General features: G+C 54.3%; 7 protein-coding genes across 7 annotated transcripts; 3 read left to right on the top strand and 4 right to left on the bottom strand.

The window, feature by feature from the left end:
* Positions 1 to 55: 55 nt before the first annotated feature.
* Positions 56 to 2,645, bottom strand: BDY24DRAFT_352173 (uncharacterized protein; the record flags this gene model as incomplete). The annotated part of the gene is made up of 9 exons (XM_076637733.1): positions 2,394 to 2,645; positions 2,170 to 2,279; positions 1,969 to 2,091; positions 1,841 to 1,898; positions 1,625 to 1,737; positions 1,388 to 1,541; positions 1,159 to 1,307; positions 597 to 1,081; positions 56 to 516 (listed from the first exon to the last, which is right to left on the bottom strand). Exons 1-9 carry the CDS (start codon positions 2,550 to 2,552, stop codon positions 56 to 58), a joined length of 1,812 nt encoding a protein of 603 aa, XP_076496001.1. The 5' UTR covers positions 2,553 to 2,645.
* A 567-nt stretch (positions 2,646 to 3,212) lies between these two features.
* BDY24DRAFT_391228 (major facilitator superfamily domain-containing protein) lies at positions 3,213 to 7,307 on the bottom strand. Its single transcript, XM_076640777.1, has 23 exons — positions 7,286 to 7,307; positions 6,824 to 7,045; positions 6,706 to 6,743; positions 6,586 to 6,637; positions 6,513 to 6,517; positions 6,352 to 6,443; positions 6,179 to 6,285; positions 5,998 to 6,107; positions 5,817 to 5,897; positions 5,569 to 5,737; positions 5,308 to 5,440; positions 5,110 to 5,226; positions 5,023 to 5,047; positions 4,875 to 4,945; positions 4,688 to 4,758; positions 4,518 to 4,604; positions 4,341 to 4,434; positions 4,176 to 4,241; positions 4,015 to 4,109; positions 3,873 to 3,948; positions 3,746 to 3,766; positions 3,538 to 3,641; positions 3,213 to 3,474 (listed from the first exon to the last, which is right to left on the bottom strand). The coding sequence occupies exons 2-23, from the start codon at positions 7,043 to 7,045 to the stop codon at positions 3,418 to 3,420; spliced, it is 1,893 nt and encodes a 630-aa protein (XP_076496000.1). The 5' UTR covers positions 7,286 to 7,307; the 3' UTR covers positions 3,213 to 3,417.
* Positions 7,308 to 9,500: 2,193 nt separating this feature from the next.
* Positions 9,501 to 11,034, top strand: BDY24DRAFT_79161 (uncharacterized protein). Its single transcript, XM_076645147.1, has 6 exons — positions 9,501 to 9,772; positions 9,920 to 10,259; positions 10,356 to 10,434; positions 10,517 to 10,698; positions 10,790 to 10,832; positions 10,913 to 11,034. The coding sequence occupies exons 1-6, from the start codon at positions 9,558 to 9,560 to the stop codon at positions 10,957 to 10,959; spliced, it is 906 nt and encodes a 301-aa protein (XP_076495999.1). The 5' UTR covers positions 9,501 to 9,557; the 3' UTR covers positions 10,960 to 11,034.
* Positions 11,035 to 11,107: 73 nt separating this feature from the next.
* Positions 11,108 to 12,540, top strand: BDY24DRAFT_79145 (uncharacterized protein). The gene is made up of 4 exons (XM_076645146.1): positions 11,108 to 11,528; positions 11,639 to 11,668; positions 11,806 to 11,994; positions 12,152 to 12,540. The coding sequence occupies exons 1-4, from the start codon at positions 11,275 to 11,277 to the stop codon at positions 12,378 to 12,380; spliced, it is 702 nt and encodes a 233-aa protein (XP_076495998.1). The 5' UTR covers positions 11,108 to 11,274; the 3' UTR covers positions 12,381 to 12,540.
* Positions 12,541 to 13,241: 701 nt separating this feature from the next.
* BDY24DRAFT_391221 (polynucleotide kinase 3 phosphatase-domain-containing protein) lies at positions 13,242 to 15,664 on the bottom strand. The gene is made up of 10 exons (XM_076640776.1): positions 15,480 to 15,664; positions 15,308 to 15,368; positions 15,003 to 15,215; positions 14,822 to 14,930; positions 14,621 to 14,750; positions 14,419 to 14,546; positions 14,272 to 14,344; positions 13,942 to 14,166; positions 13,776 to 13,848; positions 13,242 to 13,681 (listed from the first exon to the last, which is right to left on the bottom strand). Exons 1-10 carry the CDS (start codon positions 15,643 to 15,645, stop codon positions 13,420 to 13,422), a joined length of 1,440 nt encoding a protein of 479 aa, XP_076495997.1. The 5' UTR covers positions 15,646 to 15,664; the 3' UTR covers positions 13,242 to 13,419.
* Positions 15,665 to 15,727: 63 nt separating this feature from the next.
* Positions 15,728 to 17,534, bottom strand: BDY24DRAFT_391218 (C2H2-type zinc finger protein). Its single transcript, XM_076640775.1, has 3 exons — positions 17,179 to 17,534; positions 16,859 to 16,980; positions 15,728 to 16,727 (listed from the first exon to the last, which is right to left on the bottom strand). Exons 1-3 carry the CDS (start codon positions 17,489 to 17,491, stop codon positions 16,089 to 16,091), a joined length of 1,074 nt encoding a protein of 357 aa, XP_076495996.1. The 5' UTR covers positions 17,492 to 17,534; the 3' UTR covers positions 15,728 to 16,088.
* A 215-nt stretch (positions 17,535 to 17,749) lies between these two features.
* On the top strand, positions 17,750 to 19,262 carry BDY24DRAFT_391214 (uncharacterized protein; the record flags this gene model as incomplete). Its single annotated transcript, XM_076640774.1, has 3 exons — positions 17,750 to 18,365; positions 18,600 to 18,892; positions 19,038 to 19,262. Coding segments are annotated over exons 1-3 (807 nt in total), but the record flags the coding sequence as incomplete, so codon positions are not given.
* Positions 19,263 to 20,062: the final 800 nt, after the last annotated feature.

Here is a 20,062-nt window from a genome sequence, read left to right as displayed (position 1 = left end):
GAAGAGAAAGAAGGTCAGCTTCGAAGTCTCGTCGCGTCGAATCGAAAACGCAAACTCACAAATCCGCAATCTCTTCCGCTTCATCTTCCAACTCAGCGTTCTGCTCCTCCGCCTCTCCAGTCTCCGCATTCCTCTCCTTCCTCCCACTTGTCATGCTAGCAGCCACACTCCCACCCCTAACTCTCCTCCTCTTGAAACTAGGTTGACCTCTCCCTCCTCCTCCTCCCGCGCTCGAACCTCCTCTCCCGCTCCCGCTCCCACTGCCAGTCCCACTCGAGCTTCCCTTCCCACTCGTACTCGACCCAGCCCTAGCCTTTGACCCTCTCAGGTTCCTCGACATATCACCCAACCCTCCCTTCCACCAGAAGTACGTCCGAAGAAGTCGTTCCATCATCGTTCGACCAGCCTCTGCGTCGTCGTCGGGAAAAGGTTCTCGAGAGGAGAGGTATTCTCGAAGTTGAGAGCAGGTTCGATCTCCCGTAGCCATGACGAGGATGGTGTTGGAGCCAGAGATGGCTGTTCGTTCCCAAACAGGAAAGAAAGGTCAGCTCGACTCAACCGCGACTCGTCGTCTCGAACGAATCTTCGAAACTCACTGAGATCAACCGTAGCCTGTACACTGATCTCCTCCTCGATCTCCTCCAGCACCTTCGCCAGCAAACTCCACTTCGGCAGCTCCTCCAACACCGGCGTGACCCCAGGCGGCCAACTCGATCCTCCTCCCTCTGCGAACCCATCCCAATCGTTCCCTCCTCCTCCTCCTCCGCCGAACCCAGTCCGTTCCCTCTCCTCCCTCTCCATATCCCTCATCGCCTCGTTCTCATCCTCGTCTTCCACCTCCTCGTTTCGACTCGGAGTAGCTCTACTAGCCGCAGCAGCGGCTTCCCTCTTCGTTGGCGGAGGAAGGTAGGCTCTTCGTTTAGCGACGTGGAAGAGTGTGTTGGCTGCGTCGAGGTAGAGCCAGGGAGATTGGTTGGAGTTGCGAGTTGCTGTAGGTGCGGAGCCAGGTGGAGGAGCTGCTGCTGTGAGGATGGATTCGAGGTAGGTGTGGAAGGTGATGGAGTCGTAGGAGAGGAGGTAGCTGGAAAAGATCGAGGGAGGAGTGAGGTGAGCTTGTGACGAGCGAAGAGGACGAAGAGGAGAAAGAAGAAGACCTACTTGAGGAGATTACGAAGGGTAGTGAGATCTGAGACGAGTCGTTTCGTCTTGGGACCGACTCGATGCCAGATGGGATCGAGTTGACCTCGGACGATTCGGTCAAAGTGTCGGAAGAGAGCGTTCTCGACGGTGAAGTCGTCGAGCTCGACCTGTAAAGGAAGAAAGGAGCAGCCTGTGTCAGCCACTCTTCTATCACATACCTGATTCGGCAAAGATAAATTCAGGTCACCCCAGTACAGCTCTTCCTGAGCTCCATCAAAGTCGCGTCCATGCATTCGACGATCGCATTCTGGATCTCCTTCATCGGCGTCGTGAGAGGTTGATAGAGTTCGACGACGTCGGCTTTCCGTTGACCGAGAGAGGCATGGACGGAAGCGTGGAATCTGAGGTGATAGAGAAAGAGTCTGCTCGAAGGAACGAAGAGGTCGGACGCGAGAGAGGCGAGGGGAAGAGAAAGAGAACGAACCGAGGCCAGAGAGTAACTCGTCGAAGCGAGAGCATCTTCATACAGGTTTGGAGAGGAGTCATGGTTGAGTTGAAGTGTTCTGGATCGTCCGAAAAGGCTTTGAGCCACCCGTCCTAGGAAGCAAGGAGAAAGTCAAAGGAAAGAGAGAGGGGAAGGTGAGCTTCGGGGTGGGCTGAACAGGACGGGGAGGGTTGAGAGAGAGAGAGCTGAACGAACATGATTCGACTCTCGATATAGTCTGACAATGAAGGCTTCCATGCTAGTGATGGTGACTCTGAAGAAAGAAAGAGCAACGGATCAGCTCTAACAAGGCGGAAAGACGAAGGGAGGGAGGGAGAGCTCACTTCTCGGCGTGAAGGACGACGAGACCCGAGATCATCTCCGTAGGGATGTTCTTCGTGAGCATATCGACGACGAGAATCCGAGAAGTGACCGAGATGAGTCCTCCTGCGTGGTAGAGAGCTCGTCTATGGTACGAGGGAGAAGAAAGGGTGAGCTTTGAACTGAGGAAGGCAGGGAGGGAAGCTCGTCGAGTCTGGAATCACCTCTCTTTCCCAGGCATCTCGAAGCTGACAATCCTAAGGCCAGGCCTACGAACTCCCATGGTAGATAAGAGTTCTCCCAGTCCGGCTTCCTCGTCGGGCGTAGCGTTGATCTGGAAGGGGAAGCAAGGAGAGAAGGAAGGAGGGTGGAGGTGAGCTCGACGTTCTCCTTCTCGCCACCACTACGCCTCCTACCAACCCTCTTCGGAACTGAAGTCTGTACCCACGAGCAGAACGAGCTTGGTTGGGCCATCGTATATCTTGAGAAGGGTTGCTACTATCTTCCTGAGGCCTAATCCTTTAGCGATGATGAAGAGGTCGTCGTTCTCGGGAGGAGCGATTTCCTGGATGATCTCCTTGACGAAAGGGAGCAGATTTCGATTCATGATTGAGAGGTCGAGAGATGGGATGGGATGAAGAAGGGGTTCACGAAGAGACCTAGAAGCATGGACGCTTCCAGTAGAAGGAAAGAGGGAGTTGAGGGCGAAGGAGGGGAAGGGAAGGGGCGGCGAAGTCGAGCTCGCCTCCTTCTCCTCTTTCTCTTCTTCAGTCAATCAAGCTCACTGCCAGCTCGGATCTCGAGTCTCTACAGCTCGATCTCGTAGCTCATCTTACATCTCTTTGTATAGCAACCCAAATTGACCTACGATTCCTCACCGATTGTTGACGCTCGGTGAAGCTTGCTTCGTCTTCCCGCTAGATAGCCTTCCAGATCGCAGTTCCGTTCTTTCGACAAAAACGAGAAATGAACTGGCCAATACTGTGATTTAGAACTGAACTCTGCGTCAGGGTGAATGGCCGCAGGGAGAGATGGGGAGGGAGAAGAGGCAGCCGTCGCGTCGCCGTCAGTCTCGTTTCGTTCCTCTTTTTGGGAACGTTCACCTCGATTTCTCACACAACACTCGGTCCAGAGGTATGGAAGAAGATTCGACTCGTACCGTACGATTCTTCGTACTTTTCAGCCTCCGAGTGGAAAGGAGAACCTCCCGAACGAGAGCGACGCGTCCGCGACTGTTCCTCTTCCGTTTCCTACGCTGGCGGCGGGGTTCAAACGTGTCGTCTCTCATGTAGCATAGAAGTATGATCGTGAAGCTATCGAAATAAAAACCAGATATAAAGAAGGAGTAAGAAAGAACAAAGAAGAGAAAGCAAAAAGGAGGAACCGACGTCGAACTGTCGACAACGGCAAAGGCTCTCAAAAAAACCGGAAGATCTATGTAGACAAAGACGAATGGGAGGAGACGTGATTGTTCAGACCCTCTCGGTCTCGGCCTTAGCCTTGACGTCTCGCTTTCCGAGGGACTCAACCTGCAGGGAAAGGACGCGAGGTCAGCACGAAGATCTTGAAAGGACCGAAAATTCGAGACCCACCTTGTTTCCAGCGAGATCCTTCATGTCGACCGTGTTCTGAACATCACCGAGCTCGAGATCCTCCATCACGAAGGCGGCGATGAGAGGGGGGAAGATGGCGACGACTGGGATGGAAAGCGAAAAGAGGTCAGACTCGAGTTCGGCTCCTGCTCTCTTTGAGGAATGTTACGAAGCGCGCTGTCGCGAGGGAGAGGAAAGAAAAACTTACCAGTAGCAATGATGCACATAGCTAAGGAAGGGGAGGAAGAGAACGGAAGCAGCGGAGGAGAAGAGGAGAAGAAATCAGGTCCAGTTCGACGCGTCGGCGGACTCTGAAGATAATAAAGGAGACGAACTCTTCATGATACCAGAGACAGCGTTGGTGATTCCAACTCGAATGGGATCGTCGTAGGCTAAAAGGACCGCCGAGGCCTGGGCAAAAGGAGGAGGAAGTCAGTCGGCGCGCGTCTCGAGGTCGTTTTCTGAGGGTCGACTCACGGGGGAAGCGTAGTAGGCAGCAATCTCGGTCATGTTGAGCTGAGGCAAGTTAGAGACGAGAGCATCCTCGTAGTAGTTCGTCCAGATGGCGGTGGCTGCAGAGGGGACGAAATCAGCGAAGGGCGTCGAGGGTGCGGACGCCTCTTTTCCTGTCGGCTCACCAACAGTAGAACCAAAGGCGTTTCCGATACCGGAGAAGAGAAGGATCAAGGCAGTGACGGTCCCGACTAGAAGAAGGAAGAAGAGAAAGCGAAAGAAGAGGGGGTGAAGTCAGAATCGAGAGAGAGGAAAGGCGGAGGGGACGAAAACGAGGGGAGAGAGCTCACCGTCAGCGTGGGTGACTCCGGCTTGAGAAGCGATACCACAAGTAATGGCAGCGATGGCACCTCCGAGACCCTGAAGAAGCTGGCAGGCGACGAGCTGGAAGTCGTACGAAATGTCGAGAGGCGAGTCAGCGAGAGTTCGAGGGAGAGGAGAAATGGAAGAGCGAAAGCGGGACCAACCTCGAAGTCAGTTCCGTGGGCAGATCGAGACTTGATCATGACTCCTACACCGAGAAGCCTGATGAGGAGTCCAGCGACGGTCAACCACTGAAAGGATGGAGGAGGATGCTCGTCAGTTTCGAAGCGAGATGAAGGGAGACCTGTCGAGGGCAGAGTGAGAGAGAACGAACCTTGTATCGTCGAGTCCAAGCCATGTAAGCTCCGCAAGGGACGGAGAAGATGCAGAGGGCGAGAGTCATGGCTGGAGGGGTGGAGAAGGAAGACGCGGGAGAAGGACGGAGGAGAGGAGAATAAAGAAGGACGCGACGGTCAGCGACGCAAAACGAGATTACGAGAGTGCATAAACTCGTCACTGACTGTTCGAGAAGTACGAGAGAGATCTTTCACTCCAGACTCCAGTCTTTACGAGCGAAATAAAGCTGTATTGGCTGTAAGAAATTGAGGACGAGAAGGTCAGAGGCGCGTTGGAAACATGGGAGGACGGAAGGGGGAAGAGCGAACTTACTAGGTGTAAACGATGTAGAACGAGACTGTTGGTGAATACTAAGAGGTCAGCGTTTTGCGTAATAGAGTAGAAGCCTTCAGGACTGACTGAAATCGATCCAGGTGATGGTTAGAGAGGCGACGATGTTTCGGTTCTTGAAGAATCGCTTGGGCGCAAGGGGGTATGCGGCGTATTTCCACTCCCAGACACAGAGAACAGGGAACACTGGAAAGAGCGACGAGAGAAGGGAAGCGGGAAGTCAGCACTCTTGGTCGAACGAAGGGTCGTGAGGGGGGAGGCACGAACAGGCGACTCCGAGGCAAATCATGACAATGGTGCCTGGGTCCTTCCATCCCTCGACACTGGCAGTTCGGCCCGCGATCCCGAGAGGGATCAGAATTAAAGCGAGAGAAGCACCGACGAGGACGAGACCGATGACCTGTAGACGAGGAGGAAAGGGCGAAGAGAGAGGGAACGAAAAGCGGAAAGTCAGCTCGACGCCTCGGACCGTTGGAAAGGGCACATGTTTGAGCAAGGGAAATCTGAACAGGCGGAATCTTTACTCACATCCATCTCCGAGAGGAAGTTCTTGATGGTCTGAAGGGGTTTCTTAGCGGTGAATTCCTCGACGGGTCGAAGGAGCTCGAGCTTCTTGGCCTTGTTTTGGGACCAGAGGAGAATTCCAATGACGGGTCCGAGGCAGACGGGGACAAGGATAACGAACATGAAGTAGCCCCTGCAATCAGAAAGGGAAAAGAGGGAAAGTCAGGACGAGAAGTTCGGCGGGACGAGAGCCAACACGAAAGCGGACGAACATTCTCCATTTCCCGGGGATCAAAGCGTCCACGATCTCAGCTGAAATGAAGCAGTTGATGACGTAGGGCATCGACATGACTCTGGAGAAGGAAAAAAAAGAAAAGCAGCGAACGAGGGAGAAGAGAGTCAGCAAACGCGTCGTCGAACGAGTTGTGCGGGTACACGAGTAAGGCAGCTCACCCGTTGATGAGTCCTCGCCATCGCAGAGTCGTCGCATCGGCCACGATGATTGTGGTCAGAAGATCAAGACCCGAATATCCGATAGAGTACACGATGGTCCCTCCCGAGATCTGCGAAGGACGAAAAGACGCGTCGTCAGAACTGATCAGGCGGCTCGACGAAGCGTTGGGACTCGACTCACCTGTCCGATGGTGTTGGATGATCCAAGGAGGACGTATCCGAGCATGTAGAGAAGGGTGACGATGCAGTAGGTCTCCGCTCGACCAAGGGTATCGGCGAACTTGGCCACTGAAAGAGGGAAGAGAAACGATCAGCGACGCGTCTCGAAGTCTTCAGTTTCTGATCATAACTCACTCAAAGGTCGTCCGACAGCGATGATAATGGCAGCAGCGGTAGTAACGGTTCCGGTCATAGCGTGGTTGTTGGCGTTGGAGGTGGCGTAGAACCTGAGAGGGAAAGAATGAGGTCAGAACGACGAAAGAGTCGAGTCGAAGAAAGAGGAGGAGGCAACTCACAAGTACTGAGCGAAGAGAGAAAGAACCAAGTCAGGACGTCAACTGAGCAAAAGAAGAGGATCGCGAGACTCACTTGGTAGGTGGTGACTCCATCGAGCGAGTATATATATACTGCCATTGTAAGCCTGAAGGAAGCGAGAAAACTCATCAGCGACTGAAGAGAGCGAAGGAAAGGGAGAGCGGATCGACCGACCCGGTGAACAAGATCCATCTGGTCTTCTTCGACCATACCTACATAGCAGAAAATATAGGTTGCAAAGCAATGTTGGTCAGTAGATGACTCACTCAAGAAATTACACGGGAATATTCACCGCCTGGGCCGCCTCTACTTTCCTGACTCCGTTGTTCATCACAATCTCGCTCTCAGCGTCGTCGTAAAAGTTGACGTGGGTAGCAGCGAGGGCAGAAGGATCGTGCTCCTCCTTCTCCTTGATGTCGTCGGAAGGAAGGGAGTTCTCGACGTCCGACGAGTGCTTCCTGTCCTCCGTGTAGTCGGCTGAAGCAGCTGGGGCTCGGTAGTTGACAGACGACATCTGCAAGGGAAGAAAAGAAGATGAAGAAGAAGAGACAAGACGAGGACGAGGACGAGGGAGGGAGGGAATGGAGTTAGCGGAGGAGTTCGAGCGAAGAAGTCAAGGGAAGGATAGGCGGAGGTGGAGGGGAGGAGGGATTGAGGCCGGGAGGGGGAGGAGAGACGAAGACAGAGGGAAGGAGGAGAGGCGGACGACGGGGCGGGAGGGCGGGAAGGGAGGAGAGAGAAACGAAGGGCTCACAGGGAAAACTTTGAGGGAAGGTGATGGTTCGAGGAGAAAGACTTCCTTCCGAAAATACCTCAGGTCAAGTAATCAGCGCTGCCAATCAGACACAAAACGAGGGGTGCGCCCTGGTGAGTCGCGCCGTCTGCTCCTTCCCTCTCGATGGTCGCTACGGCCAGCAAGATCGACGTCGTAAACGAGCTCGCATGCTTCCCTCGAGCAGCTGCTGAATCCTGAGAGGCGAGAAGATAAATGGCGCGTCGAACGAGGTCCAAAATCGAGTCGAGTCGAGTCCGAGGACGCTCTGGAAGGCGAGGAAGAAGGGAAAGAAGAAAGGAGAGGTCGTTGCTAGGACTGGAAAGGAAGCGCGTGCTCTCTCCTCATTTGCTGAGACATCTGTGCGAAAAGATCAGATGCAAAGGTCGCAGCCATGTGGGGTTCGCTCCGAGGGTCGGAGGAAGTTGTTTTCCCTTTTGAGCGAGCCTTTTCTTGCCTGGGCCTCTTGCTGGGGCGGCGAAGTCGACGGACAGGACTGCACGAGAGAGGGTATCAAAGAAGAAGGGATGGAATCAGCACGATGACTGGAGAGGGAGAGGAGAAGAAAAGAGCGGGGGACGACTGCGAGGGACGCGAGCGCTCACCTTCAGACTAAATTACAGTTGTAGATCCTGCTGGAGGGACACGGAACGTCGTCGAGACACGCTGCGACAGGTCGGAGAAGAGGAGCGAAGGTTGGGGGTTGGGTGGAGATCTAGAAAAGAGGACGCGTCGGGGAATTGAGGTTGGAGAGGTCAAGGTCTGCTCGAAGAAGAGAAACAAGGTAACCAAGTCAGCTCAGAAAGAGAGCAGTGCGCAATGTAGTGATCAGTAGACTCACTATCAGCAAGCAGTTCGAGAGCCTGGAAAGAAAAAAGCAAAGGCGTGAGGGCGAGTCGGGGAACGGAGGGAGAAAGGGCGGACGAATGAACTCACCTCCCACTCAGCGTTTCCCATAAGGACCAGTAGCCTGAACAAGATGCAAATGGATATACGAGGAAACCAGAAGGAAAGTAATCAGGTCAGATTTGCTCGAGAGGAGGAAGAAAGGAAGCGAGGGGGTCCCCAAAAGGTGAGCTCCTCCTCCTCCTTCTTTGCTCCTCCGTCCTGCCTTCCCATTGGAGGGTCTGATACTGATCAACCTGCTTCTGCTACAACCTGGTTCTCGGAGCCAAGATGTGAGAAGCTGAGGCAAGCGAGAAAGGACTCACTCGTTGCAAGGTTGAGAAGAGGTCGAGTCAAGCTCGATGAGCTCGACCTTCAATCCTCTTCGATTCCTTCAGTCGTAAGAGGTGTGAGGAGGTACGAGACAAAGGACTAGGATTCATCTTGACAGCTCCCCGACGTATAACCTTGCTTACTGGATCGAAGGACGAAGCATGAAAGATGGGAAGGGGTCAGCGATAGAGAAAGGGAGATGCGAGAAGAAGGAAGGGGAGAAGGAGCTGACCTCGACTTCTGGTCCAGAATCCAGATGGACGCGTTCTCCTCCTCGACTCGAGGAGAGAGTCTATGGAGCATACCGACGAGCACGTCCCTCAGGTCAGGGGCATTGAGAAAAACAGTGAGAAAGAGGTCGATGTGGTTGGGGAGAGGAGAGGAAATTGGCGAGCTCTCTTTCGCTTTTCCTTGGTGTTTCTTGCCTTAGGCGAACGCCTCCTCACTGTTCCTCTAGCAACCTTTTCGACGCATCTGGCCCGAGAACAGGAGGAAGAAATCTGGCTTCGAGGCGCAAAGACTGAGCAGAATTCGCTGGTGAAGCTTCCTCGCTGCTCCCTCGGTCGTTCATTCCCAAGAGTCGAAAGTTCGTCGACGCGTCAAGGCAGAGAGAGCGAGCTCGGAACAAAATCTGCAGCCGTATCTCCGTTTCTGGCTAAAAAAGCAGCAGCGATCACGAAGCTCTTTATCTTCTCGCCCGAATCAACTGTTCCTATGTCAGCAGCTAAGACCCTGTAGACGCGTTGAGGAGGGAGGAACGAGACGGATGAGGCCTGATTCTAGATGAACGCTTCCACACTTTCCTGAGCCCAATTTTTTCACGCGACTATCGAACCCCTGCACGTAAATCTTCATTCCCTTCAGCCTCATCGTCCCTTCCTCGTTCAGCATATTTTCCTCTGTCCGATCTCTGATGACGCACCTCTCGCCCCGAAAACCAAACAACTTGATGAACCGACTTTCCCTCCCTCCTCCTTCTCTCTCCCTAACCCCCACCTACTCTACCACATCCCCCAACTCTTCTTCTACATCAATCATGGCCATCCCTTCAAGCGAACCCCCACCTTACCCTGGACGTCCTTCTCAAACTCAGCCTGGATCGGACGACCTCGAGCTCTCCGACGATGAGCTTCCTTCGGCTCGTCACTTGGCTGTCCCTCACGTTGAAGGAATGAACGACTCTGCTCGCAGGAGTATGGAAGACGAGGAGAGGGAGCTTCCCGAAGGATGGATTCGTCAATTTGATCAGGGGTGAGTCTTCTTTCCTGAGAGTAGATGGTCCTCGAGAGAAACTCGACTCAGTCGGAGGACAGATCTCCCAAGCTGACCTTTTTGTTTCCTTCCCTCCTCTTCCTTTCTTACCTTTCGTTCCCCTTCCCTTTCTGTCGCCGTCACCAGGAGCGGACATCAGTTCTTCGTCGACACCAAGGCGAACCCTCCCCGAAGCATCTGGACTCATCCTTTCGACGACGAGGAGTACATTAGGTCCATTCCCGACTCTCAATCCCATCAACCCTCCTCCCAGCAGCAGTATGGTCGAGAGGCCACTCCCTCTCTCTCCCAGGCCGAGATTCACGAGCGACGACAAGCTCAGGACAACCGAACCAAGGCTGCTGATGCGGCTGCTGCTGAGAAGCACGAGAACCGAAGCCTCGGAGAGAAGATCAAGGACAAGCTCACCGGAAGCACGAAGGCTGAGCGAGACGCAGAGAAGAGGAAGAAGATCGCTGCCGAGAGGGTGAGTCTCGTTTTCTTTTCTATCAACCGTATCCTCATAACGAAGGAAGTAAACGTGAACTGACTCGTTCCCCATCTTGCGCAGGCTCTTCAAAAGCGACAACAAGAGCAGTTCCTCGCTCGACGACAAGCTCTCCTTCAGTACCAGCAGCAGCATCGAAACGATCCTAGCATGCGTGAGTTCTCCCGTCATAGCTACCGTAATCTCCCTTCCTTTCAAAGATACTGACTCCCGTTCGCTCTTCTCGCTCCGTTCAGAACGCTACTACCCTTCGTCCTCGATCCGATACGGTCCTCCTCTCACTCCCTACGGACGATCCCCGTACACCTCGGGAGGCTACTACTCTCGACGAGGAGGTTACGGCTACGGAGGAGGTGGAATGGGTATGGGAATGCCGTTGATGATGGGTGGGTTGGGAGGAATGGGAGCGGGAATGATGGTTCGTCTCGCTCTGTTTCTTCTTTGCGTTCCTCGAGAGACTTCTGGGCGTCAAGCTGACCTCTCGCTTCTTTTTCTTTCGCTTCTCGTAGCTCGGAGGCATGGGAGGTGGTTACGGAGGAGGATTTGGAGGAGGTGAGCAGAACGCGTCCTTGCTTTGACCTTCGTTGCGACGACTGACTTCCCTTTTCCTTCCTTTCTTTTCTTTCTTATAGGTGACTGCGGAGGAGGAGGAGGGGATGGAGGAGGAGGAGGCGAGTAATCTGTTTTTTTTAAGAGCTCTAGATACACGGATATGCTTGAACTTAATGCGAGATGGATGGATTCACGACGCGAATCGAACAGAGAGGACTGAGAGACTTTCCCTCTCGCGCCTCAGTCATCGTCTCCTTGTCATCTCCAGTACAGTACCAAGTTTGTATCTCTGACCTTCGGCAAGGTCGGAAGGAGAAACCTAGCGAAATGACGGTCTAGCTGCCACAGCTTTCTCTCTCCGTCCTGCCGAAGCGAACTTGAGCTCGGCTCACTTCGACTCGATGTGACCGACCTTCCTGCCCAACCATCACTCCCTCTCTCTATGCCCAACCCAGCCGACGAACCTCTTCCTACCTACTCTGTCCCTCTCCCTTCCGGTCACTCTACAGCAGATCCCTTATTCTCCGTCCACGAGGTCGAATCTCCCTTCCTCCCTTCGCCGTCGACTCCTTCCTCCTCCTCCTCCTCTCCTTCCACTCCTTCCTACCTGACTCAGGACGTTTCTCCTTTACCGAGCGTAGCGGAGATTGATGGTCAGGATTTGCCGGATGGGTGGATCAAGCAGTGGGATTATCAGTGAGTTTTTGAGAAGGGCGGATCGGAAGGAAGGAGGCTGAGTTGAGCTCGACGAGGGCTAACCTTTGTTTCTTCATTCTCGTCCCTTTGCTACTTATTTCGCTCCCCAGGAATGATTGCGAGTTTTACGTAGACACCAAGTCAGTCTCATCTGCATCTCACGTTTCTCTTAGGCTGCTGGGGTCCAGGTTCATCGAGAAGAGGGCCTTTTGAATGACGAAGCTCACCATCACTTCCTTCCTTCCTTTCCTCGTCCTACTTTCAACCTCGGCCATAGATCAAACCCTCCTCGTTCGATATGGGTTCATCCCTTTGAGGATCCAGACTTTATACAGTCCATCCCAGACTCGCAGCAGTCCATATCGACCTCCGCTCCCTCCTCGACATCCACGGCTGCCTCGAGGGCAGCTGCTGAGAGTATCCGAGTTCGGAGAGAAGAACAGGACCGTAGGACTCACTTTATGATGTTAGTATCTACCTTGTCATCTCACTCTTCCCGGTCTCCACGTGCAGTAACGGAGATCCCAGTTCTATCCTCGAACGGCTGCCCTCCGTCCCGAGCTTGAGCTCGTCGCTTCTGTCAACTTTCTGACTCGAACCTCCTCTCGTTTTGTTCGAATCAGTGCCGATTCTGCTCGACGGAACTACGATTTTGCCAACGGATACAACGCGGAGGATTCCATGCGATTCAATCGTCCGCCAGTGAGGTATCCCACCTCTTCGTCGTCCTTCTCTGGTCGACCGACTTCCCCTCAGCTCACCGCTGCTGAGGTTCGACAACGGAGAGAGGCTCAGGATTCTCGCTCCAGGTATGTAGATCTCTCTTGGACTCAGCTTGAAGGGGGTTCTTGAAGAGCAAAGCTGATTCCGCTTTTCGTTCCATTTAACTTTGCCGTTCGCGTCGAACAGACCAAACTCGACGCAACCCCACTGGCCTTCTGGCTACCGAGACAACCTTCAACCTCAATCTCAACCCGTCTACAAACCCGTGCAATACTCACGGAGCTACTCGGCTGCCTCTCCTTCCTCCCGTCCGTCGTCCTCAACTCCCACCCTCTCAGCAGCCGAAGTCAGAGCTCGTCGCGAAGCTCACGATTCCCGAGGACGTGCTCCTCGTACGTTCTTCGTCCCAGGCTCTTTTCTCCCATTTTTAACCCCGACTGTACATAGAGCTCACCTCTCGTCTCTCTGTCTCTTGTTTTCCAGCCCAACAAGCCTTCGCTCGTCCACCACCTCCTCCCTCTCGCCACGTCAACGTCAATATGAACAACCCCGCTCCTTTCGCTCGCTACAACTCCCTACCTACGACACACGCTCATTCACCCGTCACTGGATCTTCGGGGATAAGGAGAGCTCCTACGTTTGCGAATCGGCCGCCTGTGAGATCGGAGAATCTGGCTGTGAGTTCGCACTCCGCTTTTTCTCCTTCATCTTTTCTGCGTGCTCGAGCTGACCAAATGCGTCGATTGACTTTACAGTTCAATATTGAAATGAGGAACGCTCAATCTGCTGGAGGTGAGAGTCTCGTTCCTTCCGCGTTCTCTCTCTCGCTTCCCGTTCGTTCGACGCGTCTGACCTCTCCTCCCTTCTCGCCTTTTCGTTCCTCTCTTTCAAAGGATACAACGGCAACATGGGAGCTGCGCCAGGAATGCCAGGAGGGATGGGAACGATGTAGATGCTATGTCCTTTTGCAACGGATCGCCTCCCTTCGAACGAGCCTTTCGTTCGAACGAGAACGAGACGCGTCCTTCTCTCCCTCTCTCTCTCTCTCCTTCAGTCCTTCTCGCACGATCTCTGCGAGCGAGAGGAAGCAAAGCAAAGTAAAAGCAGGAAGCACATCCGTGATCATGAAAACGAACCCCAGCGAAAACCCTGCCCTCCTCACCCTAACTCAGCTCATCCACCCCTCCCACCTCTTCCTCTCCCTCTCCTCCCCTTCCCCACCCCCACCCTCACCCGCGCCCATCCATCCAACGAACCCCACCTTCTTCACTCCCCCTCCACCAAACCCTTCCTCCTCCTTCGGTTCCTCGTACGCCGACTTGAACGAGTTGAGCGCGATCAGGGGGACGTGCGAGCCGAGGGAGGAAGGGTAGAGGCGGTAGAGGTTCTGATGGGCTGAGAGGAGGGGAGGGAGGGTGAAGAGGATGCATCTGGAAAGGAGACGAAAAGGTGGCGTGAAAAGGGGAGGAGGAGGATTAGTGGGTTGGGAAGGGGAGGGAGGGAAAGAGGGACAGAGGGACGAACCGAATCGGGATGGAATGAGCGTTGGCTATAGCGATGTAGGATGATCGGGTGAGAGCGTCTCGATTGGTGTTATCTACCCAACACATCACCCGAAACCCAAACCCAAAGGACAAACATATCAGCCCGGAACCTCGTACCGAAACGCGTCTCGTCCCGATCCACTCACCAACCACCACCCTCCTTCCCTCCTTCACCAGCTCCTCCACCTTCTTCAAACACTTCTGCCTCGTCCCCAACTCATCCTGATTCACTCTCGCGTACCCTTCCTTCTCGAAAAAGGTGCGAAAGAAGTGGGATTTCCCCGAGCCTGGCGAGCCGACGAAGAGGACGATTTCGGAGGGCGGGAGAGGGGAGGGGAGGAGAGGGGTGGAGGTTGGGGTGTAGAGGGGGCCTGGAGGTCGACGCGTGCGTGCGTGTTGAGGTTGAAAGTCAACGAAAGAAAGAAAGAAAGAAAGACGAAAGAGAGGGGAGAGGGAGAGGAAGAGAGAAGACGAACCAGGCGTTAAATCTCGAGGTCGAAACCCTTCGAGAGGAGGGAGGATTTCGTTCGGGAGGTTGCCGAAATACATCTACACAAAAAACAGAACCGATCAGCCTTTCTCTCTCTCTCGCTCGCTTGAAGACGAAAGGACGACGAACGAACCTCAGGCGTATAAAACCTAAGCCCAACGTTCTCCGCCCACTTCCGATCCCCATCCCCATGATCCTTCGCTCCTCCCACTCTAGCCGGTCGGCCTGCTGCGTCGCCGACGTAGAACGACGATTCAAGGTCTGATTCAACCAGCAAAAACAGGCGTGAGTCGACGAGCGAAGGAAAAGGGAGACGCGTCGAACTCGACGCTCACCGACTTCGACTCCTTCTCCGTACAGCGTGGGCAGGATCTCGTCCTGGTAGTAATCGAACATCCCCGTCATAGGTTTCCTGAAGTGATCTTTCTCGAGAGCGGCGAGGAGTTGGAAAGGGGTGGAGGGGATCTACAAAACGACGTTCGAAGTCAGCTCGACGCTTCGGTTCCTTGTTGAGGAGAGTGAATTTGGGAGCTCACATTAGCAGCGATCAAATGGATCTTGTTCTTCCACGTTCTATGCTTGTTGAGGTTCTTGTCCGTTTGGATCCGAAGTCCGTTCTGGTTGGTGATGAGGACGATTTTCCAGCTTCACCGAAACGAACGCTCTCGTCAGGTCAGCTTCGTTCTCCCCTCCGCTGGCTCTTCAAAGCGAACTCACCCATCCTTCTCAACCTGCACGATCTTATTCTTCACTTTATCATTCCACCAGATCCAATCCGTCTCTCCTTTCGGCCATTTCGCTCCTGATCGAACTCGGATCAGGGTGCCGTCGAGGTCGAAGAAGGCGACTTTGACGGACTTGTTCCCGCTTCCACTGGATTCCTCGGGTGGACTGGAAGTGGGGAAGTTGGAGAAGTGGAGGAGGGAGGGTCTGTACATCTCGTCGCCGTCATGGAAACCAACAAAGAAGAGAGAGAGTGAGCTCGAAGAGAAGAGAAGGAGGAGGGAGGAAGCGAAACGAACGGTGCTTTCAACCAAGCTGATTCTTTGGAAGTTGAAGATTTAGGAGCGAACATAGCGAACACTGATATCCCGCCGTAGACCAACCAAACAACGCAGCAACGCAGTCAGCGAACAAGCAAGACGAACGGTCGAACGAAGGGAAGGGGAATCAGTGTGTTGAGCTCGCACTGACGTTTCGGTTTCTTGTTCTCCTCCCCTTCTCCTCCGTTTTCTCCTTCGTCGTCGTTGGGTCGTTTGAACGAAGAGGAAGCGAGATTGGACATGGTTCGGAAGGCGAGAGAACGAGTGGGTTTGAAGATGTGGGTGGAGAGGGAAAGGAGAGGGAAGGGAAGGGCCATCCAAAGAAGAAGATGAAGGTCGGTGGGGAAGGAGAGAAGTGCGGAGAGGTGGGCTCGTTTTGTTTTACTTTGCTGAGAGATGTTTTTCGATGAGAGAAAAAGAGAAGGCGTGTATCATAGAACAACAAACCGATAGAGACGGAAGTACAGATCGTAGAAAGAAAGAGCAAGACTCAAGCAACGACCGACTCCTGCTTCATCCTCCCTCCCGCTCCCTCGACCTTCACGCTCGAGCCTCCCGCTACTGCTGCTGCTGCTGGTTCCGATCCTATCGAAGTAACAGGTTCAACCAAAAATCTCGTTTCCTCCTCCCTGTTTCACCCAAACCCAAACCCAAAACCCGACGCGTCAGTTCAGTTCCCTCTCTCCTTCTCCCTTCCCTCTTCTCCCTCCTCCTTCCCCAACTCCCTCTCCTTCCCCAAGCTAAACGCAAGAAAGGACACTCACCCCAAATCCCTCTTCAAAACCGCATCCAAAGCCCTCTCCTTCCAACTCCAACTCCTCCTGAGTTCAGCCTTCACGCCCTCCAGTTCCAGCTCGAGCTCGTCCCGCTCCCGCATGGCTTCGCGGTGGATGGCTTTGCCGAGGAGGTAGCGGATGACGTGGCGGGGTCGGGAGGCGTTGGAGGTGGAATGTGGGTGGGAGGGAGAAGAGGGAGGCATGTGAGGTCCTGTGAAAGAGTCGTCCGAGTCCGAGTCGGAGGGATCGTCGTTGTGGGTTGTTGTTGTTGTCGAGAGACCTGCTGCTGCTGCTCCTCCTCCGTTCTCTACTAGTCTGTCACTACTACTTCTCCCCTTCTTCCTCTTCGAACCCAACCCAATCTCCTCCTGCATCCTCCGCCATTCCTCCTCCTCCCTCTTCTCCCTCTCGCTCTCCTCCCCTTTCCTGTCCCTCGCCCTTCCTCCAACGGCATCGGGCGCAGCCTCCCTCTCTGGATGTTTCGCCGTGGGACCACCTCCGTTCTGAGCGACGTTGCGAGCGGAGAGCAGAGGGTTGATGGAGTGTTGGATCCGCATGTGTTTCGCCAAAGCGTCGGAACGGGTGAAGGATTTGTCGCATTGGGGTTCTGGGCAGAGGAAAGGCTGCGGAGTAGTATAGAGTGAGCGTTGGGAGGAAAGAAAGAAAGAAAGAAGGACAGAGAACGGCGAAAGAGGGAGGGAGAAGGTGAGCTTCGAGACGAGAGAGAATCGAGAGAAAGAGAACGAAGACGCACCTTCTCTCCTGAATGGGACCTGAAATGCGAGACGAGAGCGAATCGAGAGGTTTGGATCTTGCCCTTTCGAGGACAGGTAGCCCATTCGCAGACGTACGCTTGTCGAGTGTTGCCGATGTGATCTATCGAAACGAAGGAGGGAAGGAGGAGAAAGGGTGGTGAGCTCGACGGTTTCCGTTCTTGAGAGGTCATTGAAACGTGAAAGTTTCGTAGAGAGAAAGAGAGAGAAGAGTGGGTTGTATGCGCTTTTGTAGCTCGACAGTCCGAAGAGGAGTCGACGAGCGAGAATGTATAGAAGAAGAGAAGGCGGTGGAGCTCACCTTCGTGGACATGAGTGATGAAGGGTCCCAAACTCGAGAAGGCCCTCCCGCACTCCTCCTTCCCTTCAGGATCTACGGTCCACATGCACGTGGCAGCGTTGGGAAGAGGAGGAGGAGGCAGAAGTTCTTCGAGTTGATCATGTTGATCCGAGGGAGACGTCTTTCGTCGTTTCGAAGAGGAGGGATGGTCGTCTTCAGAGTGGCCGTTGTCGTCGTCCAGGGAAAGAGCGGAGGAAGAAGAAGAAGAAGATGCGATAGGAGAAGGTGGAGAAGAGGAGGAAGAAGGTGAAGAGGGGTAGTAGAAGTTGGACATCGTCGTGCGAGGTGGTGGTGGTTTGGGAGGAGAAGGGAGGGAAGGGAGCGAGACGGAGCAGGAGAGAGGTGAGCTCGTCGTCAAGGTCGTTTTGGAGTCCGTTTCTGTGGAGAAAAAGCACTTCGAGCTCATCCTTCTTCACTCGGATCTATACAAATCCCAGGTCTCTTTTCCTTGCTGATTTCTACTGGGAGAAATCTGCGCCTTCCTCAAAGGGTTGAGCTCGAACCTCTCGTTGACTTTCCTTCCTTCCTCCCTTCTCTCGTCTCTCTCCTCCAAACCGTCATCTTCAAGGATTGACTCAACCGAAACGAGGTCACCCAGCTCCTCTTTCTTCTCCTCCCTCCCCACGAATACATACATATATATACGGAAACCCTCCCTCGACTCCTCCCCTTCGACCTTGCCATCTCTCTCGTTTGAGAACGCGCGTCAACTTCCCCTCTCTTTCCTCGACTCTCTGGATCGCTCCCTCCTCCTCGTTTGAACACAAGAAAAACTTCACCTCCTTCGTCAAGGAGGGATGTCTCCTCTCTCCCCAACCTCCTTCCAGCAGCAACCTCCACCACCACGTTCGCTGCCTCCTTCTTCCGAACGAGTCGACTCCGCCAGCTCGTCCCCTTCAACTCCTCCTCCCCCTCCTCCTCCAAACATCTATACAACAGCGACAACAACCCAATCGACTACTCCCTTGATGGACCAGTCTCCCTTAGATGGAAGGACCGAGAGTGGGAGATCTCTAGGAGGAACGCTGGGAGGAGTCGAACGAACGAGGGTTCCTAGTCTGGGGATGAGCGGTCGAAGGAAGGCAGCTCCTGCAGATCTCGTTCTTCAGGACAAGAGAGGAGAACAGCAACAACATCAACGAAGAGAGGTACGTAATAGATACACGACTTGTATCTCTCTTTTCTTTCGGTTTGTATAGGACGGGAGAGGGCGAAGGAGCAGGAGGGGAAGGGAGAAGAGAGAGCTCGCTCCTTCATCTCCCTTTGCTCAGGAGTGAGAGAACGAGACTTTCTCCGCTCTCGCTCGGTTCACTTATATCAGAGCAACTCTCTCTGTGTTTATGATCTACTGACCAAGTGTATCTTCTCGCTCCCTCCTGCAGCAACCAAAGATCTCGCCTCCTCCCTCCTCCGTGGCGACCTCCTCCTCCCTTCAACCTTCCTCCGCTCCTCTCCTCGCTGCTTCCTACACCTCCTCAGCACCCATCGCTCCTACTCAACATCAAACTCCTCAACGACAGTCCTCGATCTCTCGCTCAGCGAGTCAGCAGTTCAATACCACCTCCTCGTCGTCCTACTACCCTCCGTCAACAGCAGGAGCCGTCTCAGCAGGCACTCCGTCGTCGTCGTACCCCTCTCAGCAGCAGGGAAGAAGAGCTTCAGGCAGTGAATCAGGGTGAGTGTTCAGTTTCTTACCATCTCGCTATCTTTTCTATAAGACTTCGCTCGCAAGGGTCTCTCAACTTTCCCTCGAAAGCTCACGTCCCTCCTCCCTCCTCCGCCTTCCCTCTCTCCTTTCTCCATTCAAACTACAAACCCAGCTCTCACCACCTCTCCAACCTCTCATCTCCTCCCAACGTCGCTTTTCCTACCACTCCCGAACCCTCCACGATCGATCGGAGAACCCTCGTCGGAGTGGGAGAGCTCGCGACTCCTCGTTGGACGGCAGGTCAACAGCAGCAACGGCAGCAGCAGCAGCAGCAGCAAGGAGGAAGCAGCTGGGATAGAGCTTGGGCTAGTCCCGACGAGTCAGAGTTGGCGTACGCTAGTGGTGGAGGGAGTGGAGAGGGAGCATGGGGACGAGCTGGGGAGAGGAGCGGAGGATCAGCGGGAAGTGGGCTCGAGAACACATCGGCGGCGAGGAGGATGAGAGCTTCGGTTCCATTGGGACTTAGTAGCCAAGCCTCCTCCGCATCTCAGGGACTCGGGTTAGGGATCTTGGAAACCCAGGAGGAGGGAGGATCTCAGCATCATCCGTCGTCGACCTTCAACACGTCGTCGACCACTTCCTCCTCCTCCTCGTCTCGAACCGAACTCCCTCCAAAAGATCGACCTCGCGTCCGACCCGTCACGTACTCGAACAGTGGTCCTGCGCCCCCTCCTCCTCATCGGTCCAACTCCTACAACACCCTCGCCAACGAAGACTCGAGACCTCCAACCTCGTCGACGAACAAAGCCACCTCTTCGTCCTCCGACTCTCCCGTCCTCGAGACTCCTCCACCTGTCATTTCGTCCCCCTCGATCGACACAGCAGGAGGTTACCTCCTCCAGATCACTCCTCCCATCGCAACCGCGTCGTCGACCTTCTTCGATCGAACTCCTCCTCAGCAACAGCAGCAGGGAGCATCGCCTCTCATCAACCATCGGAAGAGGTCGAGCGCACAGTTTTCTGCCGTCGAGGAGCTTCAATCGGAAGGGGTCTCGGTGGAATCAGAACGGAGGAAGCAGAGAGGATTGGTCGTGTCCCTTCCTCTCTCAACCAGTCCGAGACCCTCGCCCAGCGAGTCGAGCTCGCCAGCATCAGCAGCGTCCACCAAGGCTCGGGAACTTCGTCGGACTCCTCCCA

This window comes from Mrakia frigida (genome assembly GCF_051309035.1).
Source record: "Mrakia frigida strain ATCC 22029 unplaced genomic scaffold BDY24scaffold_18, whole genome shotgun sequence".
Taxonomy (NCBI): Eukaryota; Fungi; Basidiomycota; class Tremellomycetes; order Cystofilobasidiales; family Mrakiaceae; genus Mrakia; species Mrakia frigida.
This window is presented reverse-complemented; position numbering and strand designations above follow the sequence as displayed.

What these genes read in the sequence shown, in the direction of transcription:
- BDY24DRAFT_391228 (XM_076640777.1), bottom strand. Translation starts at nt 7,045, where the DNA reads ATGTCGTCTGTCAACTACCGAGCCCCAGCTGCTTCAGCCGACTACACG. An exon ending in CCCACGGAACTGACTTCGAG is followed by an intron (nt 4,435 to 4,517) that starts GTTGGTCCCGCT and finishes TACGACTTCCAG; the next exon opens with CTCGTCGCCTGCCAGCTTCT. An exon ending in CGCCTTTGGTTCTACTGTTG is followed by an intron (nt 4,110 to 4,175) that starts GTGAGCCGACAG and finishes TCCCCTCTGCAG; the next exon opens with CCACCGCCATCTGGACGAAC.
- BDY24DRAFT_79161 (XM_076645147.1), top strand. Translation starts at nt 9,558, where the DNA reads ATGGCCATCCCTTCAAGCGAACCCCCACCTTACCCTGGACGTCCTTCT. An exon ending in AGAAGATCGCTGCCGAGAGG is followed by an intron (nt 10,260 to 10,355) that starts GTGAGTCTCGTT and finishes GCTCTTCAAAAG; the next exon opens with CGACAACAAGAGCAGTTCCT. An exon ending in CGGAGGAGGATTTGGAGGAG is followed by an intron (nt 10,833 to 10,912) that starts GTGAGCAGAACG and finishes TCTTTCTTATAG; the next exon opens with GTGACTGCGGAGGAGGAGGA.
- BDY24DRAFT_79145 (XM_076645146.1), top strand. Translation starts at nt 11,275, where the DNA reads ATGCCCAACCCAGCCGACGAACCTCTTCCTACCTACTCTGTCCCTCTC. An exon ending in ATCAAGCAGTGGGATTATCA is followed by an intron (nt 11,529 to 11,638) that starts GTGAGTTTTTGA and finishes TTCGCTCCCCAG; the next exon opens with GAATGATTGCGAGTTTTACG. An exon ending in GAGTTTTACGTAGACACCAA is followed by an intron (nt 11,669 to 11,805) that starts GTCAGTCTCATC and finishes CCTCGGCCATAG; the next exon opens with ATCAAACCCTCCTCGTTCGA.
- BDY24DRAFT_391221 (XM_076640776.1), bottom strand. Translation starts at nt 15,645, where the DNA reads ATGGCCCTTCCCTTCCCTCTCCTTTCCCTCTCCACCCACATCTTCAAA. An exon ending in CGGAGAAGGAGTCGAAGTCG is followed by an intron (nt 14,547 to 14,620) that starts GTGAGCGTCGAG and finishes TGGTTGAATCAG; the next exon opens with ACCTTGAATCGTCGTTCTAC. An exon ending in GCTCATTCCATCCCGATTCG is followed by an intron (nt 13,682 to 13,775) that starts GTTCGTCCCTCT and finishes TCTCCTTTCCAG; the next exon opens with ATGCATCCTCTTCACCCTCC.
- BDY24DRAFT_391218 (XM_076640775.1), bottom strand. Translation starts at nt 17,491, where the DNA reads ATGTCCAACTTCTACTACCCCTCTTCACCTTCTTCCTCCTCTTCTCCA. An exon ending in CATCACTCATGTCCACGAAG is followed by an intron (nt 16,981 to 17,178) that starts GTGAGCTCCACC and finishes TCGTTTCGATAG; the next exon opens with ATCACATCGGCAACACTCGA. An exon ending in GGTCCCATTCAGGAGAGAAG is followed by an intron (nt 16,728 to 16,858) that starts GTGCGTCTTCGT and finishes ACTACTCCGCAG; the next exon opens with CCTTTCCTCTGCCCAGAACC.